Source organism: Musa acuminata, chromosome BXJ2-8, assembly GCF_036884655.1.
Source record: "Musa acuminata AAA Group cultivar baxijiao chromosome BXJ2-8, Cavendish_Baxijiao_AAA, whole genome shotgun sequence".
Taxonomy (NCBI): domain Eukaryota; kingdom Viridiplantae; phylum Streptophyta; class Magnoliopsida; order Zingiberales; family Musaceae; genus Musa; species Musa acuminata.
Window position 1 is genome coordinate 54,461,161 of NC_088345.1, and position 22,063 is coordinate 54,483,223.

Here is a 22,063-nt window from a genome sequence, read left to right on the forward strand (position 1 = left end):
GAATCTTAGCCAATCATAAGCTAAGTTATGCATCTTGGCTAAACGATGCCCGAATTATGCATCTTGGCTAACCAATGCTCGTGTTATGCATCTCGACTAGTGATGAACCCGAATAATGCATCTTGACCAGTCATGAGCCCGATTTATACATCACACACACACACACACACACAAAACCTAGGGCATCTTAGCTAAACGATGCTCGAATTATACGTATTGGCTAACCAATGCTCGTGTTATGCATCTCAACTAGTGATGAGCCCGAATTATGCATCTCGATTAGTAATGAGCCCGATTTATACATCACACACAAACACACACACACACATACAAAACCTTGGGCGAACTTATCAGACGACGCCTTGATCCGACCATGAGCCCGAATTATGCATCTCGACCAATCATAAGCCCAATTTACACTCGTGTTATGCATCTCAACTAGTGATGAGCCCGAATTATGCATCTCGACTAGTCATGAGCCCGATTTATACATCACACACACACACACACACACACACGCACACACACACACACAAAACCTTGGGCAAACTTATCAGACGACGCCCTGACCCGACCATGAGCCTGAATTATGCATCTCGACTAGTCATAAGCCCAATTTACACACGCACGCACGCACACACACACACACACAAAACCTAGGGCGAACTTATCAGACGACGCCCTGACCCGACCTACACACACACACAAATTATGCATCTCGACCGGTCATGAGCCCAATTTATACATCACACACACACACACACAAAACCTTGGGCGAACTTGTTAGACAACGCCCTGACCCGACCTACACACACACAAACAAACAACAAACAACACACACACACAGTTGCCGAGTAGGTGAAAACTTCCTTCAGCATGAGAACCACATTTACCAAGCTCCAGCATCACTATCGTAGCAGTAATATCACAGAAACATTAACACTATAACAATTTCCAGGTTACTCTCTTAATGATCAGGTATAATTTTGGCAAGCTTCAATTTCACCACTATTGAAATGAAAATTTCTGCCAACTGGGCTATGAAGATATATAGAATAATATTGTTAACTACAACACAGCAAATAGTGCTACAGATCACAAGCGTCACCCAAACCAATTTCAGATCAAGATGGTTTCCTTCCTACCTAATCACATGTAACGGTCCTATACTCTATAGAAATCGTAAACCAGAAACCACAACTACCAAAGTACCTTTGACTATCTCATCTAATGAGTTGCACAGTTGAACATATAGGAAGAGACAAGAGTTTGGACGACACTAAATATCATCTTGTCTGTGAGCAAAGGCAACAAATGCATTTTTGTTTAACCATTCATGACAATCGACCTCACATCAGGAATAATTTAACAGAAAATCACCAATAAAACAAACCATAGAAAACAATGCCTAAACAAAAGTTGCTTGATGTCGAACTGAAGCATAAGCGGGGGGATGTTAATTTTATGACCTGTCAAATGCTAGTCATTTCCCCTCTCACCAGAGATTTGCTGATTTCAATAGAGGGTTGACCAAGTGCGACTTTATCCATCTATTCTCTCGTAGAAGTACAAGTATCCCATGTCTTTTGGTGGATCAACTGAAGCCCCGACTTTGCTGTCATTAAATATCACCCATCTTCCATCTTTATGCACATGGGCCACATAATGCCCACAGTGGGTAGAGGTCCCAATGTGGCTAACTAATGCCATAAGCTTGTATCCTGCACATTAAAATCGTTAAAATGACACCTGGAAAAGAAAACAAAATCATGCAACCAACACGGCAGAGGAGCCAACAGAAACTTTCAACTGCATAAGAGATGGGTCACAACTGACCAAGATCAACAAAGTTCAAAAAATTCAAGAGCACCATACACCCCGAGGCATAATATTTTCCCTCCAGCAAAACAAAACCAGTTTACAAAAGGAAACATAGTTTGCCAGCAATGATATTTTTAAAAGCACAGACAAAACACACAAATATATATATATATATATATATATATATATATATATATATATATACATACATATATATACATACATATATATATATATACATACATATATATACATACATATATATATATATATACATACATATATATACATACATATATATACATACATATATATACATACATATATATACATACATATATATACATACATATATATATATATATATATATATATATATATATATATAAAGCTTTATCATACAACTAAGCACTCAAAAAATAAGACAGACCACTAGTATGATAAGGAGTTGAAAAGACAAACAAAGCAAAATCACACAGATTTGAGAACAACCCATGCAACTGAGTTTCAGAAAGAAACATGATGTTTTAATAAACAAAACAAAGTGTTATCTATATCTCATGTTAAAAAAGAAACTGATCAACCCATGCAACTGAGTTTAAGAACGTATGACAAAGATTCAAATGTTTTAATGACTAATGAAAGCTCATAGACCACACTTTGTTTTCCCTAACAAAGTGCTATTGATATCTAATGTTCAAAAAGAAAATGATCAGCCTATGAAATTAGGATTTAGAAAACTAGTGTCAAAGATTCAGATATTTGAATGATTTATGAAATCTACAAATCCCAAAAACATTTGACAAAACAGTTACCTCTCTATTGTCCGAAAAGATAACTCTACTCAACTAAAGGCTAGAAATTCTACATTATATATTCTAAGCACCTGAGGGCAATTAAAATTATGAGAAAACTACCCTTGGGTGCTTGTCACTCAAGCCTCAGCTCATTTCTCAAAGTTGATATCATAAATGAAGTGCCAGAACTTGGGCATATCAAAGCGACCAAGTGCATGTCTCATTGTAAGTAAACACAAAGAAATAAACAGTAAATGCAAACAAGGATATAGTGGAACTTATTATCCTAATGTGCTTAGAATAATTGGGCAAAAGTTGAAGGAAATTAACTGCCAATTCCATCTGGTACTCCAGGATCTCCAGCCTGCATGCCACTTGAGGTTGCATCTGTATCTGCTGAGGCAGATGCCTCGGGGTGGCTAAATATCCAATCTGTAGCCTTCTCTATGTCCCCACCCTATTTAAGGGTAAACCATAACAAAGTTAGTGCATCCAGCAGACTAGCTGATAATACCAAATTATAGGAAATACTTCTGGATGTAGATGAGAAAAGTGCCACATAGGATGAAAGAACTAAAGTTGCAACCAACTAAAAGTGATATATGCATAGCAGCAACAGTCAAAGGGTCATTTCAAATAATACAAGTATATGGAACTTCATGAAAAGGAGTTTAAGTTAAAAAAGAATCTTACTGAAGCTTTCAGTGCTTTTCTAGCAACATCTTCTTGAAACCCAAATGAAATCAAAGTTTCAACACTTGTTTCATCAACAAATTGAAGTTCCATAGCATCTGATCTATGGGAAATAGGATCATCTATATCTGCATCGGGTGCCGAAAAACAAGTTATTCACCAATTATTTTCTTGATAAGATAAAAAAATACTGGTTGCTATTCACATAATGGCCAAGTAAACTCAGTGTTAATAGCTTGCTTCGTGGTTCCATACACAAACCTGGATCATTCATGTGAGATAGCAACCAAGTCATTGCTTCCTCAACTCCAGCATTTGCAGTGTTTATAGCAGCCTTCTGACAATGCAGATAATTAAAACCCATGGCTGCGAGCTTAGAAACAATGTCCTCACTGGCAACTAAATGGGTGTGTTCAACATCACCATCAGGACCTACAAAACTTACCCATCAAATTATAAGCTTTAGAAGAAAAGCTGAACAGATGATCCATTTTTTCAGAAACGCACCAACATGATGAGAATCTAAAAGATAAGCATTACCGACCTGTTTCTGGTAGTAGTTCTTCTCCTGGCTGCAAACCCTTGCCACGCATGTGTGTGATGTCAATTACATCAGGAACATCAATATAAACATCTGCAATGCATATTGTAAACTATTATTGAACAACGCAGGAATCATAAGGAAAAATTAAAACACCAAGACTTGAGACAAGAAAAGGATTATACCTAGTTTCTTTGGCACCCATCCTTCTTCCATCACAAACTTCCTCATGTGCAATACAAGGTAGTCAGGGAAAGTAGCAAAATTGGCAGTCCTAAAAAGGCATTTGGTCAGTTGCTTCAAAGATAAAAAAAAGGTAAAATTCTTACTAGTAGTCAAATTAAGAAAGTCATGTCTTCTTTTTATTTCCAAATGAAGTTTTCATATCTTTCCCTTTACCTTTCCATACATCACTAACCCTAACGGATTCATGCAAAAGCAGAAAGGTTGCATGGCATGTGTAGAGAAGGATGAGGTGAAGGAGCAGTGATGGTGGCAAGGAGAAGCAAAGAATCGAAAGAAGAGGAAGAAAAGACAAAAAAGAGAAGGACCATAACAAGGAGAACTGAATATGGGGAGTACAAGTACTAACCAATAGGCTTACCATTCTATCAGGAACGGTTGTCGCACACCCACAGCATCTTCGACAACAGGCCACAACATCTTGGCAGCATGTTTTGTTTTGGTTTTTGTATGTTTTTTGTTTGAAAACTGTGAGTAGGAACAGATAGCAGCACTGCAGAGTGACTGCTCACCAAAATGGACAAAACTACTGCAAAATAGCCTCATTTTCGCGTGTCACAGTTTGTTTTCTATAGGCCGCGAAGCGGTGTAAAACGTCAGCCATCTCAGCACCCTGGAACCACCCAGGTGGCACCAGGCTGGATAGGAGTTTGGGGTAGTGTTGGGCGTTGATTGGATCTCACAAATTTGCACATTAAGCCTACAGGAATTTGCCATCACGCTCGACACCGGGTAAGTAGTCGTTTGCAGACTTGAGACTATTTATTTGCTTTCTAAAGTCCTTGTTTTCTCATTCCTCTCTTTTCTCCCTTGCACACCGAGTGTTTGTTGAATTGCTAGTAAAGCTACTCTCTTCACTAGACGTCGAGACTTGTCCGCCGCTCACTTTCAAATTAATCAATTTGTTCTTTCATAAGTCCTTTAGGACCTAAGCAAGGTTGCAACTAGGATGACCCTTTGCAGACGGATACTGAAAGGGTGTCTCACGATATAGGCAATCCCAGCTAAGTCTGTGATATTAACACAAGTGTGCTTCACAAATTAAGCAATCTCAGCTCAGCTCGTGACACTGGCGTAAGGGTGCCTCACGACTTAGGCAATTCTAACTAAGTCCGTGACCTTGCTGCAAGGGTGCCTCATGACTTCGACAATTCTAGCTAGGTCAATGAGATAGTGGTATCAGAGCGAACAAACAATTCGAGCAACAATGAAAAGTTTTGCAATCTCACTATGGTAAAGCATCGTCGCGAACTGAGCAAGATGGGGTAAGCTGGACCATTGCCTCAATCAGTCGTAGGTGGGCTGCAAGTGCAAACTCGCTCTCAAGCTATTGGAGCCACTCAAGAGAAGCACGACAATGAACAAGACGAGTGAGAAGTTGGCTAATCTCCGCGAGCGAAGGAAGCACAATCTGGAGCGTTAACCAGGAAAAGAAGCCATAAGGAGAGGCTTACAATTGCGAAAACCTGCATTGACGTTCTTGAAGCGAGTTTGGAGGAACTCTATCAAGGCCAACGAAGGCTTCTTAGGATAGACAACTCGCTAGAAGAAGTAGAATCTTGGATTGACAAGGTCGAGTCCCTAGTCGATCGATTGATAAAAGACACCAAAGACTCCATGCAACATCTACACAAAGTCATGGCGGAACTCATGTCCAAGGTTACATTGGTCACAAGTGCTCTTAATGCGGGAGAGAGCAACACCCGCGTTGCCTCACCACAAAACTTGAGAGCACCCAAGCTGCATTACTACGAGGGTGCCAAGGATACAAAGGAGCTCGAGAATTTCCTGTTCAACATGGAATAAAACTTCCAAGTTATAAGGCTCGATTCTAAAAAAACCAAAATTTCGATAGCAACCATATATCTAAATAGGGATGTAAAACTTTAGTGACGAACACATTAGAAAGAGATCCAACAATGTCAATGTCAAGTGCACACACGGGAGGACTTGAAGCAAGGGTTGAGAACTCAGTTCCTACCCAAGAACACAGACTTCGTTGCAAGAAGGAAGCTAAGACAACTCCACCAAAGTACTTACATTCGGGACTACGTGAAAAAATTTTCTGCACTGATGCTAGACATACAAGACATGTCTGAGAAGGACAAAATATTCAACTTCCTCAATGGCCTGAAGCCCTAGGCACAACAAAAATTGCATCGAAGGAATGTCACCGATGTGATCGAGGCAATCACAACTGTAAGGCTCACTGACTTTGTTTCCTCGAAAGACTTGGGGTAGAAATAATTTTTGGGAAATCGCCCATCCAAATATTTTTGAGGAAAGGAGTCTGAAAGCGAGTGAAAGAAAAGTCCCCACAAAGAACCAAGCTCAAAAGACAAGGCCTCAAAACTTGGCAGATGCTTCTTGTGCGAAGGACTGCACATTGTGAGAGAGTGCCCACAAGAGTAAGCACTCAATGCCTTATCAGCATCAATCCACCCCCCAGATCGGACAAAGGGCAAGATCGTTGCCCTTAGTTCGAGAAGTTCGGAATCCAACAACAACGATGAGTCGCAAGGACCCCGAATGGGAATGCATTTGTTAAATGCGTAGCGAGATCAAGTAGGGGAGAACATGAAGATGAAGCCACAGAAAATAGGGAGCAGTAAGCCGATGTACATGGACATCAAGCTAAATGACCGAACAACTCGTGCGATGGTAGACACGACCGATACCCATAATTTCATTGTCAATTGAGAAGTAAGACAACTTGGGTTGAACCTAGAGAAGAGTTCAAGTCGGATGAAAGCTGTGAACTCGAAAGCTAAGTGGATCTTTGGACTGGCAAAGGGGTTCATTTCCATAAGCCTCCATCCCTAGACGGATGGTCAAACCGAAAGAATAAATTCGCTCCTTGAGCAATACCTTTAATACTACTATGTGAGTCCTAACCAATAGGATTGGGTAAAGCTGTTGAATATAGCCGACTTCTCTTACAACTTGTAACGGAGCTTTGCATCCAACAAGAGCCCCTTCGAGATCATTACGAGACAATAGCTGCCAACTCCTTACACCTTGGTGATCGATTATACTGGGAGTCGTCTGTCAGCATATCACTTTGCAAAGGAATGGCACCAAAACGTAGATATTGCGCATACTTACTTAGAGAAGGCGACCAAAAAGATGAAGTGGGGAAGACTTGGGAAAGCGACGATAGGAGTTTAAAGTTGGTGACTTGGTGTTGGTGAAACTCCAACTAGCATCACACCAGTTCTTTAGGCATAAAGTGCACAGGGGACTGGTGCGCAAGTACAAAGGATCCTTCATAATTATCAACAAGGTAGGCAATGTCTCCTACAAGTTGTAGCTGTCGACGTGGCTCAAAATTCATTATGTCTTCCACACAAGTAACTTGGAAACCTACCACTTCGACTCGCAAGATACTTCTCGAAATGTTCCAACTCAGCTACACCCCCACACCACCAGAGCCTCCTACGAAAAACGAGTTAAAACCATTTTAGCGGATCGCATGACAAAGCTACCCAATAAAGCATAGCAGATCAAATATTTGGTCATCGCATATGCTTGGCAGCATGTTTTCTTGTACATATGCTTGGCAGCGTGTTTTGCCTTGGTTTTGTATGTTTTTGCTTGAAAAATACGAGTAGGAACAAAACGCAGTGCTACGGAGCGACTGCTCACCAAAACGGGCAAAACTACCCCAAAATGGCCTTGTTTTCGTGTGTCACAGCTTGTTTTCTGCAAAGTGCGGTAAGGTTCAAAACCTCAGCCATCGCAGCACCCTAGAACACCCTAGGTGGCACCAGGCTAGATAGGGGTTTGGGATAGTATTAGCGTTGATTGGATTTCACAAGTTCGCACGTTAAGCCTACGAGAACTAGCCATCATGCCCGACACCCGGTGAACAATTGTTTGCATACTTGCGACTATTCGTTTGTCTTCTAAAGTCCCTATTTTTTCCTTCCTCTCTTTTCTCTCTTGCACACTGAGTGTTTATTAAATTGCTTGTAAAGCTACCATCTTCGCAAGACATCGAGACTTGTCCATCACTCATTTTCGAACTAATCAATTTGCTCTTTTACAGGTTCTTCGAGACCTGAGCGAGGTTGCAATTATACTGACCCTTTGTAGACGGATAATGCAATGGTGCCTTATTACTTAGGCAATCCCAACTAAGCCTGTGACATTAGCACAAGGGTGCGATGTCCATGACCTTATCGTAATGGTGCCTCACGACTTTAACAATTCTAACTAAGTCCATGACAATTCGATAGAACGACCACTAAGTATTAGTTACCTTACTTTTTAGTAAGCTTGTTGCAATAAGCTTATCTGGCGAAAGCCTCAATTTCAAGCCATTTGACTAGTAAAAAAAAGGTTTTATAATTGGGTATGATCAGGATTTAAATTTATGTATATGTGATTCATAATTATTCTCAAATTTCATCACTTTTTTGAATGAAGTCTAATCTCTATTTAAATGTGATACGAGGGTTTTTTTGTTTCATAGGCACAATAGAATGCCCAAATTATACCATTGGCTCTCATCATTAAGAATTATATTGTTAACATTACTTGGTATTTGAATGCACATCACTTCTTGTGACATCAATTTGAAATTTACACCTAAAACATTAGAGTTCAGAGGTACTCTATGCATTTGAATATTGAACATACAAATAACAAAATATTGTTCTCAGATTTGTCAAATCAGAAAAATATCAATTTGTTAGCAGCTACTCTACAAACATACTTGATTGCTGTTGTCTTTGCATTTAGTGAAGTGCTATAGAAGTCATGGACCTCCTCAGGAGCTGAAAAACTAGCTAGGCATGCTTCCAACGGAACTCTTGGTCGTACAATTTCATCCCTATCTCTGTTCAAAGACGCATGGAAAAAATACAAACTACAGAACTCAATGACAAAAAACATAGAGAAAATGCTCTTCTAACTTACATGTCCTTTGCTTCTAATTTTCTTTCGGCTTTCATCTTGTGAAAGGCTTCAAGCTGTTCTGAATCATTAAAAGGAGAGAATAATGCCTACCTTCAAATATCAATATCAAGAAAATGGAAGGGTTAAGCAAATTACCTTTGTTAGTAGCTTCATGAAGTGGTATACTCAAAGAGAGAATGTAATCTGATCTTTTATTATAAGCAACTTTCCCAGAGGGACACTGAAGACGTTCTTCAATTATAAACTTAAAACTCCTTGAAGGATCCAATTCAGGTTTACCAGAATTGACCCGTTCAACTTGGTCAAGAAAATGCAGAAAAAACTCCAAAGCATCCTAAATAAACAACATAAGTCACAAGTCTAACAAACTAATAAGAGGATAATACTCACTAAACAAGAACAATAGCAACAAAAACCATACAAAAGATATTGGCAAGGTGAATGGCCAATGTCAGGTCAAGTATACACCTAGAGACCATCCACTTTGCCTGTGTCTTGGGAATGTTTGTACATTGCTAATGCAAAAGCTAGATCTTATAGTCATTTAACAGTGTCAAAAGTGTAAGGCGTTGCCCAAAAAAAGAAGAAAAAGATAGCCAATCTTAAATGAGTTCAAATAAATCACAAAAAAGGAAAAGTACTCGAAACTTATTAATATATAAAAAAAGAAGTTACAAGTTAACATGATACAGCTATCACAAGAAACAGCAGAAAGAGTGCATTAAAATCAAGCTATATGCCTCCATGTTGCAGGCCCACATGTTTCAACAAAATGTGTCATTGCTCCATATTGGTCCTTGACATGCATATCAAGCTACAATAAGACACACCAATATCCGGATACTTTATCCAACAGTAATCAAGTACAGTACAGGAACCACTTACCTACTGGTCTAGATGTCACTGTCAATAACCATGAACACAAGAAAATCCCAGGAAACACTTGGCCAATAAACCCAGAATATTTAGTCCAATGAAGAAATATATGAAAACAAGGTAATGAATGGGATAAAAAAGTTAAATAAAACCTACAAACGTATTACAGATCTCAGCTTTGGCTCATCTCACCTTGCTTTACTTTATGGCTTCAAATAAATTAAAACTTAAACTTAATAGTATTAGGCCATATTATAGCATTTCACTATTTTTTAAATAACTTTGGTCAAAAAGTAACTAAACGAATTTGAGACTCACATTAACTCCATGTACAAGTTCTTCAATTCTCAGGAAAAAGAAGTACCTGTTGCCTCATACTTGAAAACTCAGGATGGTTGGCAGCAATAACTGTTTTAAACATGCGAGGGGGAACACCTTCTTGCTTCTGAAGCAAAAAGGAAATATAAGACCTAGCATCAGCAAAAACCAAAAATACCAACAGAACATCTTACTAGACAGCTCCATATAGACCAAATCTAGATGAACATCAATCTCAAATATCTTCTTCCCTAATAAGTTGAATTGGTTACAGGTATAACTTCTTAATAAAGCATACTGAAAGATACATGATTAATGTCATGTGAAGTTTCCAATTTCACCTACGAAATTAATATCAATATTCACCTTCAACTAGGATGCTTCCTGTTAAACACAAAAATATTTATCAAACCACTTACTATTCTATTCTTAAAACTTCAACAACGCTGTAGAAAACTTTTAAAAGAACAATACCTTAATTTTAATCACAGCTAATCATGACAGGAGTTCAAAAGATAGAAACTTACCTCAGTAGCAGCTTTAAAATCAAAATTACTAATTGCTACACTTCTTTACTGAGTTCTTGCTTGTACTCTTGTTCTTTTTCAGTTCAATTTAGTTCTTTTCATTACTGAGGTTTTCATGAGTCATTACATAAATACAATTTTCCATATATGTGGATCAGCAAAGGCAATAAAATAAAATATTATGAATAATGATCTAGAAGTATGGAAGACAGATGATGACTAGAAATTGCACTGTTCCTCCAAAATAAAGCATGAGCTAGACAGGACAGAGTGCATAGCTGCTATGCTGGCAAATGCAATATGTCCCATATATATTTCAAGCCTTTATCATAATACCAAACAGAGCTAACTAGAGTTAAAACAATCAATACCAATGGTTCAGTTCCGATATCTGCAAAAGGTCTAAAGGTATACCAGAACTTACAGAACTGGAAGTTGTGGTTTTAGAATTGTCAACTTCATTGATCCGGTTGAAAGAATTGATTATTAATCATTTATTCCCATTAAAAATAGCCACATTTATGTATAAGAACATACCTCTTGGATCGGCACAGAATATTTACCAGACAGCAAACCATGCGCCAGTTTCGTCCTGTGTGAAAAATATATTCAAAAATCACAATAATGTCAACACCCATGCAAGTCACTCAGGTCATGAACATTAAAGAGCCGACATTTACATGCTGTAAAACAAAAAAACACAAGACTAATTATAATCTAACATAATCCTCAAATTGCAAATGGAGATGAAAAAACTACTTCAGAAAAGTTCAAGATGCACATATCCACATTAGACAATGAAACAGTCGATTCAATAAGATAAACAAAAAGGACTCGTTGTACCAACTCCATCCTACTCTCTAGTTTTGTTGTCTTAATTTGTCCATAATCTGAAAATGATATGACAGAGTAAGCACATTTCTTTAGCTCTCATTTAACCTTTGGTTAGTCTATCTACCAAAACTTTGATGCAACTCCTTTGGTTCATCCAAAATGTACTGAACAGATAAGTCAATAAAGAATCTCACAACTGAGTTAAGTACTTGTATTGACCAAAGTGACTTGCTAACTCAAATTTACTTCTAACAAGCCTTCCATGTATACAAGTAGATATTAATCATTCAAGTATTTCCTTGCTATTATTTCAGATGAGAGAATTTCCCCAAATAAAATACATGACTTGCTTACCAAGGCACAAAATAGCAGAGTTCACCTTTTAGATTCCTTGGCATAAACCAAAGTTGAGCATGCTTTGCAATATCAGTAACAGTGATTTAAAAAGCGCTAGGTGTCAAAAGGCACTAAGGTCCAAAAATGTCCGAGGCGCTAGGCGCTCGCCCGAACGAAGCGAGGCGCTAAAATATAAAAATATATAATATAATTAATAAATATAATTATTTAAAATTTTAAATAAAAATATGCTATTAAATTAAGAAAATCTATGATACAAAATCATAAATGAAAATTGGAGACTCTATTAAGTTGCTCTGTACACTTGCCATTTATCTTGAAACCTAACAATAATTTCAAATAAATAAAAATTAACAATATTAAAATTAAAATAATATATTATTAATCTATTAACAGTATTGAAAATTAATAATTTCAAATAAACCTAACAATATTAACAGTATACAGTATATTGTTAACAGTATACAGAAGGAGAAGGAAGAGTGTAAGGGGGTACTGACTGAGAAAAGAGGAAGCGGCAACGGCAGCAGGAGTCGGAGCGGGAGTGTAAGGATGCAGCGACAGCGGGAGCGGGAATGTAAGGAGGCAACGACAGCAGGAGCGGGAGTGTAAGGAGGCAGCGGGTGCGGGAGTGGCGATAGCGACGACAGCGGTTGCGAGCAACGACAACGGCGAGTAGCGGGCGCGAGAGCGACAGCGGCAACGAGCAGGGTTAGCCGGTTAAGGTTGGGCAACAACAACTGATATCGATTTTAGTTGGTTCGATTGAACCAACTAACCACCGGAGACCGAACCAGACCTAAAATCCTGGTTCGGTCGCCTGGTTTAACATAGGCGCTCGCTCGAAGCGCCCAACGCCTGGGCTCGGGCGAGTGCCTAGGCGGCGCCTCCTTGAAGCGCGCCGCCTGGAAGTTTAACGAAGCGCTCAGGCCTCGCCTCGCCTCGCCCGAGCGCCTAGGCGAGCGCCCGAGCGCCTTTTTAAATCACTGATCAGTAACACTGAAACTATTATTTTCTCAAAGGAATGCCAAGCAAGGTTCGTCATACCGGTCGATACGAGTGATATATACCGGTCCAACAGGGGACTGATATAGGTGGTATATTAGTATACCCCCATGTACCATGTGTTGGTACGCTCAGTATGGCTCGGTACAATTTGGTACATACCATACCAACAACTGGTTGGTATACTAGTACAGACAGATAAGGCAAACCATGTTGCCAAGAATGCTAGGGATGGACTAAGTGATCCCAACTAACTTCCATAAGGTCTAGCTAGTTATCAACCAGTCAAACCAGGTATAGACAGTTCTATTGGAACCAATTTCCAATCATTTAGAAAGCACTCAGTACCATGATTAAAATGAACTAAAGAAATCCCCAACTCAATTCAAATCCTAAAAATATATGGACCAAAGAAAACATCATGTCAGTGCACACGAGGTAAACCCCATGTCAACATGTAAAGCCCATGAGAAAAGACCTAAAAGAAGTAGCTTTGATATTGCCTAAATACAAATGATATAATAGCCTAATGAATTACATGATGCAAACCTCAATGGAAAGACCAAAAATGCTTAAATTAAGCTATTAGTAATCGGCCACTAGATCTATATACACAAGTCCCCACCATCAATTTGATGACCAATGATAGAGGTCGACAGCACCACCATGATGATGACTGACAATAGAGATGGAAGGAGGGAAAAAACTCATACTAGGGCTTATGGTTCTCTAAAATTGAGGGTCAAACGACATCTATATACGAGATTATTTGAAAGCAAGAAAAAATCAACTTCGAATTTCATATCTTCCCTTCCAAAACCATGGCATGCCATCATACTCGAGTTCATAAATTCAAAAAAGCATATCTTTGACCAACCAAGTAGATACAAAAAATAATGGTTCACATGGTACAACCATACAAGGTATCTAAACCATCGGTCTTTGCTTGCATTAATTTGCATTGTTTTCCTAATAATAATATGAAACATTTATTATCAAATTTAGATAACACTGACCAACCAAGTACTCAGCACATCTTATATCATAAGAACTAGATATACATGCGGAAGGCACCCACGGAACAAGATACCTTGTATAAAACCTAAAGTCTTGTTTGTTTTACAAAGATAATTTTATGGACCAAATCACAAAAAAAAATTATATTCATGATTTTTTTGTGTAACTTATCAAATAATCAGTTTATTTCAACAAAATGCTGCCCAGTACCAGGCAGACCACCAATAAGAATAAGATTCAAAGATTAATTCAGCATAGGAATAATTTAAGACACCAGTTCTAGCAAAGCATTGGATTCAAAACTGATCCTAAACAACATAACAATAGTAGATTGGAAAATATGATCTCACAACTTAAAGTCTGTGGTGTTCATGGTCAACTAGCCAATCTAATGAGCTTTTCCAAACACACTGAAATTTCAAAACATACATGTTTCGCACAATAGTCCTTGGGTATGACAAGACAAGCATGGACAATTATCACATTAATAGTCGGCTTATAATAATATGCAGCTGAGTTCAATAAGTTGGAACAATGAAACACATCTAGGCACAATGAATATCAGTTGACACTTAATCAACATAGATTGTTTGTTTTCTACAAAATTGTAAGTTCAATCTTCACTTACAACTGCATATTCAAGTCCAATGTTGGATCAGAAGTAGCCATTGCAAATGCCATCTTCAAACTTTGATGTTCATAATATCTGTATGGAGCACAATTACATGATTATAAAAGCATCATACATCCAATAAATTACAAGTGGCCTCAGTTAAGAAATCTTAGATACACAAAATGGATATGAACCTAGAGATAAAAGCACGAGTTGTGAAAACTACTTGTATTGTCGATGCCATATAGCAGCTGACAAAGAAATAAACAACAAAAAGCAGTTAATAAGTAGTTAATATTCATCAAACTAGTTTGTTGATGAGAAACAACACTGTATCATCATCATATGAATACCTATTTCCAAGATTTACAAGACCAGTATAGCCTGGTCCAAATAAGGGTTCCACTTCCTGCCCACTTTCCTGAATACGGTTCCAGTCAAAATTTGTGTTTTGGTCAAGTTCCCTCTCAGCTGTAGTCATTTCAGTCTGCAAAAATAAGACAACGTAACTCGAAAAATCTGTTTGTAGCATTACTAAGGACCCCCAAGTTCTGAAAATATTCCAGAAGCATATTAAGCATCACACAGGTTGTCATTTCATCCACAACCACTTAAAAGAAGCCTTCCTCATCACAACATGAATTTAAACTTTCAAAGTCAATGTATATAGTACATTTAAAATTTTAATAATCAGTCTCTACTGTTCATGAACTTCATGTCAAACACTCTGCATAAATAACCTTCCCCATCCCTCATAATAGAGCATAGAACATATACGCTCACAAATAAAGATCTCAAGTTATCCATGCACAAGTTCATAAAATTTAATTCATTCTACATCTCTATTTTTTTTTACTAATTCTGAACCATAATTTCATGTGTCTTGTCAAATTTAATATTAAAATTATTGCAAATTATAGCTTTCCTATGTTTACTTTAGATATGGATGAAAGAAAGATAATGTATCTAATGAATTTATTTTTACATCTTCATTGACAGTTTTGGCTCATGTGACAATATACATAATTGAAATGTACTTATCATAAGATGTTGGGTTAGGCACCAATAAAATGAGTATGCAAAACTCAATAGACAGTGTTTAATTTATGAGTGTGCAATAATAGATGGTCCACTAACAAACAATATGGAGGTACTTGTGTTGCATAATTAGTTTGATTAACCTCCAAGTAGAACTCGTTGATGACATTAAGGGGTCAAATCATTCTGCATATTTCTTGTTGCAAAGTTTTACACCATTATCTAGTATTTATCCACTAGGAGAGCTGATGAAGCATATTGCAACATCAAAAGCATCAAACATCTCAATATTGATTAAACCAGCAATGATACTAAACAGGAATGGATTCACTACAGAGACATGACACGATATGAAAACAACAACCTTTTAGCATAGCAAGGAAAAAAAATTGTTTTCTTAGCAAAAAGTAAAGAGGAAAATGAATAAACATAAAATAGTTCAAGCCCAAAAAAAGTAAAATCATCTATAATGAGACGAAGTCATCACCAACCTTTTGCAATGATGAGAAATCGATACCAAAAAAGGCCAAGTGTTGAGCTAACAAGGGATCCTCAACAGTATCATCCTCGGGGTAAGAAAAAACATCTGAGCTGCCATAATGGTTACACTATAAGCGATATCTTACTAGAAGAACCAAAAGCATGGTGCTATATTGATATCATTTATAATAGAAAAGAGGTTAACATCACATATCAATTTCCACTGTCATGCTTCTAATCTTAATACATACACCTCACTATGTTCAAAGTACCAAATATGAGAGCAAAGTTGAGATCTAATATGCATATATCATATCAAAAACTACACATCTTTTGGAATGCACATAATCTGCGTAGCCCACAATATTATTTCCAAGTAAATCTTGATATTATGTTTTATTGACACCTCATTATTCATCTGGCTGCTTTCCTAAAGTTTCTTGGATGCAATTATAGTTATTCCTTGGGTGTTTCATAGTTTAAATATGACTTTAAGAATACATGTGAGTTAACATCCTGGGCAATCAAGCCTGTTAATAATATGCATTCATTATGTAAACACATATGCAAAAATAGCTTTTGTTTTTATGTTAAGAGATATGAATAGTAATTTTTTAAAGACTCGATATCATATTAAAAAATATATGGTAAGGATAAAACATTAAGTAAAGCATAAATACACAACCAATTAAAGATACAAGAAATAAGAAACACTATACTATATGAATATCCGCACATGCTTAGGCTTGTTGGATCTCTGCTATGGAACACAGCAGATATGTGGCATGGCCACAAGGCAATCTCCACAAATGCAGTTCAAAACCGCTTTCAAGCACCAAGTATTTATTCTAGATATTGTGGGACATCATGATACTCCTGGCTCACTCATAATTAGTATTTGTAGTAACATAATCTTTCTCTACTCCCATGCTGGTGTGTAACACCAATTTTTCCATCTCCTTGTTTACATTAGGTCCTTTTCCAGAAAGCTAGTTTAACATCTTGCTTTCATGACAAATGAGTCAAATTTATTCGTCTACATAACCTTCATCCTTCCAATATTCGGTGTATGATAGTAAGCCTGCAAACTTTTGAACTCACTGTACTCATCCATCTCCTCTGTCTTTAAATACTGTCCTTCAGCTCCTTTTACACTAAGTTTCCTTTTATTATAGCATGCCACCTCAACATTCTGAAGACTACATCGCAAAACCAACAAGCACATCAGCTTTTAGGTATCATCACGATAGAAACATAGGAAACAGATCGCATCTCCATTAGAAACAGCTACCTGTTTCCCTAGCTACCAAATCCCAGAACAGGTCATTCACCATACCAAAGCATGAGACTGTAGAAAATAGCTTATTTTGACAAACAGATTTTAGAAAAGCAAATGGAAAGACTTAAGGCAATTGCTTGAATAGAATAGCTTAATCATATACTGGCAAATATTTTTTTCTCAAAAATTATGAAAATGATCTCCATTATAATTTTCTGATTTAAAAAAAGTTTACTCATATTCCCATTCCATTACAATCATAGCATCATCCATGAGCTAGAAAATTTAGCTGGTTAACACTTCCTGATCTGACTAAACAAATCTACCCAAATCATCATGAAATTTGTAGGTGCTTGAACTTATGTGGGTTTGGGGCCATAAACCAGTTGTAACCATTCTTGAATTACATTTTAGTTTCAGATAATTAACCCAAATGAAATAATTATCAACTTTTAACTATATTACATTTTTTTATTAATCATTTTATACATGTTTCACAATTATCTTGTCAACCATGTTGAGTTTATCTCCAATATAAATAGTCAAATCAGGTGAATCAAGAGTTGTCCGTAAACCTATGTACCAACAAACCATTTCAGGAGTTGTAAATCATGACATCCTTGGCTGCACCAGAAACAGTTCGTTTATTAAACAGGTTAAGCTGGTTAAGTTGGAAGGTGTTTCGGATAAGCCAGCAGCCACATTGAGATTTAGATTTCATACAAAATAATGAAACAGCTTAGATTCGGCAGTGATTGTACTGGTATATAAATTCAAACCCCAACACAAATCCCAGCTGAATGGACCTGTAGCCACCGCAAGTTTTTTTATAGAAGGTACCAGTATTAGCAAATTGATGGCAACTATAAATGAGCGCTATAGATTAATTCTGCTGACTAATTGTTGTACACAACAAAATTGAAAGTGCTAAAAATAGGCATAATAGAGATATCAAAGTCATACATTGATCGGAACACATCAAAATAAACACAAGCCATGTGAACTTTTGGACCAAAATTGAAGTCAATTGAGTATTCAAGAATAACACCAGAAATGCATGTTGGTATATTAAGATATGCTAAGATTCAATGCAGGAGAAATAATAAGAGTGAAATTTCAATTATATATAAATGAGAACTTAGAAACATTGGCATAAAAAAACAAAAGAAACAAGGAATTATTAAAAAAAAATAAGCACAAACTTGATGCCAGAAAATAAGATTTATGCAAGCAAAACCATCACAGAAAAAACTTTAAATGCTTTTGGAGGGCAGAAAAACCATTACCTGCACCTACCAAATCAGCAGTTATGGTACCAAGTTTCACGGCTAGAGGATACTTTGTCTCATTGTAATGTTCAATAGCATGATTATTGCCACCACTTCCATCCCAATTTCTCCGACCACAAAATATCATTCCATCAGTTAGGTTCAGCCAAAGATTATCAGTTTTGTCACATTTGCAGCATTTCCAACCAGATGGGGGCACAACAACACCACTGTTAATCTGTTGCAAATTCATCACATAGGCACTCACTTTCTTCTTCTCTGCAGTCCAAGCTGCTAATTGCTCTTTGCGTTCGGCACCTTCAGCTATCAAAATGGCATCAACAGCCAACCTAACCTATAAATTACTCAAACATAAAACACATGTAAGAAAGCCTTAGCTGCAGGCCTTACAGAAAACTGAAGACAAATACCTTTTCTGGCAATTCAACAGATGGAAATGGAAGAGACACATAATCAGGTAATATAACAATGTTGTGAGTTTCTTCGTAGTCGGTTTCTTGATAATCAAATCCTCCATCCACTCCTGCAAAAATATGGTATGTTAAAGGAGCCCTTTCCTCAGGAACATCTGAAGTGAAATTAGTTTACTTTGTTGAGAAGCAAAAGACTATAAGGCAAGTAGTGGACATTAAAGGACCATAGTGTAACCTTAGTCAGTTTTAATCAGACGTTAATAGTACCATGTATCCAGCCGAATCATCTGACATCAACCAAGAAAACTTACCTAAGTGCTCGAATAAATTATTATGACATATTCACACTTTATCACTAACACCTGTAGTCTGCTTAAGCCACTATGAAAATAATTAAATGTGCTCATCAGATTTACATCCTAATGAGTGTTTCTCTTGTTCCAAGAAAGAAAAAAGACCTCCCAAAACAAGGGGAAAAGAGAACTTACCATCCAATGTAACACTTGTTCATTGCATAAAAATATTAACCAATCTCCAATACAGTCTCAAGCACTTAGAAGCTTAGCATACGGGCTACCACTGCCTTGGCTTCCTAATACAAGTCACCCATCGATAATTCTCTGGCCGTAATGATCCCAAAGAGATTAAAAGTCCTTAACACAACCTACAATGTGCCTGTGGCTTAAGCGTTCTGTCTGATACCTTTTTGGCAATGTAAGGACCACATGAGGGGGTTGATGCCTGTATTACGTACAGGCACTAGTACAGGGGCAGTAAGCGTTATTTTTGTGTTTTCCACCCCAAGTAGGAATCATGTTGTTGAGTCTCCCAATTATACACCTTATCTTGCCTTATTTTGGGCTAGATTCCAAATAGAATTGGGTATTTTCAGTAGCCCTAGCAGTACGCTGAATTTCTCCTAAACAATCTGAAAGGCAAATTTCCTCTTCTAAGCAGCATCCATCTGCACCTCTCTGTCATGACCCAAATTGAGATGGAAGCATACCTTATGAAGCATGATAGATCTCAGAGAGCACTCTAATTGGCCAACCCGATATCATCCGGAGCGTATGATAAAAGTTAGAATTCTGTCTTGTTTAGTCAGGATGTTTGCGCATATCATTTCTTTGTTTCTTTTAGACCTTTAGAAATTGACTATTTTTAGTTCTTTGCAAATGTTTATTTTTTTGACTCAATCACCAAGCAAGTTATGGTAACGCAGTCAGCCCAGTCAACATAGAAGCCAGCTGTTCGTTTGCTGCCCCTGTTAGTGACTGCATGCAGGTTTATCATGACCTGCCATAAGCATGTTCTAGACTTCCCTGTAGGGATCTGATTCAGTATCTTAAACAGACACAATTTTCTAAAAAAATAGATCTAATCATCTCCATCCACCTTTCATGATATTTGGCATGTAAAGAACACTTCCTCTTAAATTGATTCCAAGTGTCAGCATTGAGGTAATGCCAAGGCAATGAAGAACCATAGGCTACAAAGACAAGCCAACAAATAAAAAATTATCAGACCTTGGACAATTTCCAAAAAATCCATAAATAAAGACCCATTTGACAGTAATCAAGAAGCATAATCAAGATCTATAACCATTCATATGTTCCACCAATGCAACCTATGAATGAAAGAAAATACATTACTGCTTTAATATAACAACCACAGAAAGCATCCTAAAACATGTGAATTTAGCATGCCACTGTAAATATAAGCTATCTAGACCAGGAATCTTAGTTGAGTTACACGATCATTAGCTGGAATCATCCAGTTCATGAAATTGTTGCTTTAAAAAAATTTTGTACATACATATTATGCAATGGATTAATAAAATAATATTTTAAAAAAGCAAAAGAGTCATCACATTTCTTTTGTGAAAGCGTGAAAATATATACTAAACAAATGATTTAGATGAGAAAAGAACTTTCACATTGCTCTAAAGGTCAAACTAAATCAAGTGGAGTATTTCAAAAATTAACACCAACATCAAAAAGGGGCCAAATGGCACTGTAAAAAAGTTTGTTACGCTCTGAATGTTCCCACTGGTTATTCTAAAGGACAAATCAAAGTCAATATAGTTAGCTCAAACACTCCGAATAATTTCAAGAACAAGATAACCAAAGTAGTCAAACAGAAGAAACCAAAGAAGCGATCTGAAAGGTACCAATGGCGAGAAGGGTGGGCTTCTTGAGAGGTCGGTCCTCCGGTACAGGCTTCGGCCTCTGCTGTATGCGAAGGTAGACGGGATTCCCAGTCTTCTCATAGTTCCATCCCACATACTCCTTCCCGAACGCAAGAAACGAGCTTAGATCCACGTACAGGCCGCCCTCAGACCTCTGAACGCGACCGGGAACGCGATCAAACGATCAGAATCGAATCGAAGCGAAGTGACAGAAAGAATGGGGCACGAAGAGATCGGGGAGAACGCTGGGATTCGAAGTGAATTACCGGGGTGTCGAAGGAGATGCAGCACTCGCTCTTGTAGATTCGGTTGGTGGGCTCGGGGATGCGAACCCTGGAGAGGTGGGAGCGGAGGAGCTCCATTGGAGAGGGGAACATCGACTAGGGTTCGGGGGGTCGAGGGAGGATGAGATGAAAGAGACAAGGGCTAGGGTTTGTTTCTTGGCTTATCGAGGAGAGGGAGAAGGAGAGGACTCTGTGTTCGCCTCTTGCGGCGAGGTCTTTTGAGCTGCGCCGAAAGAGTGAAGAGGGGCTTTTCAAGTCCTTTAGGGAGTGGGTAGAAGTGGACTCGCCCCGAAGTCTATCGGCAAACGCGCAACGAAATGGAAACGGGCAATGAAATAGGTTTATAGGCACAAGAATCCAAATATAAACGGAGCCTTAACTTGGTTTTTTTAATCCAGAATCAAGGGTCGAATAATTACAGTAACAGAAAAATAATAATTAATTATAAAGTTGCTTCTGATTTCTTTTCCTTTCTTTTCGATGGGTAGTCAAATTGCTCTGACTTGTAAATTTGATAAGATTCTTTTATC

At 37.7% G+C, this 22,063-nt stretch overlaps 1 protein-coding gene across 1 annotated transcript; it reads right to left on the reverse strand.

The window, feature by feature from the left end:
• Positions 1-1,250: 1,250 nt before the first annotated feature.
• On the reverse strand, positions 1,251-21,839 carry LOC103995513 (ubiquitin carboxyl-terminal hydrolase 14). The gene is made up of 19 exons (XM_009416110.3): positions 21,516-21,839; positions 21,232-21,403; positions 19,059-19,171; positions 18,646-18,982; positions 16,092-16,186; positions 14,916-15,049; positions 14,757-14,813; positions 14,578-14,655; positions 11,274-11,328; positions 10,256-10,336; positions 9,151-9,349; positions 9,016-9,073; positions 8,813-8,935; positions 4,038-4,126; positions 3,856-3,945; positions 3,573-3,743; positions 3,312-3,439; positions 2,949-3,075; positions 1,251-1,721 (listed from the first exon to the last, which is right to left on the reverse strand). Exons 1-19 carry the CDS (start codon positions 21,624-21,626, stop codon positions 1,543-1,545), a joined length of 2,397 nt encoding a protein of 798 aa, XP_009414385.1. The 5' UTR covers positions 21,627-21,839; the 3' UTR covers positions 1,251-1,542.
• Between the last annotated feature and the right edge of the window lie 224 nt (positions 21,840-22,063).

Coding starts and splice junctions, on each gene's coding strand:
- LOC103995513 (XM_009416110.3), bottom strand. CDS start 21,626: ATGTTCCCCTCTCCAATGGAGCTCCTCCGCTCCCACCTCTCCAGGGTT. Junction 15,050..16,091: donor ATTTCTCATCATTGCAAAAG/GTTGGTGATGAC, acceptor TTATTTTTGCAG/ACTGAAATGACTACAGCTGA. Junction 3,076..3,311: donor GAAAAGCACTGAAAGCTTCA/GTAAGATTCTTT, acceptor ACCCTTAAATAG/GGTGGGGACATAGAGAAGGC.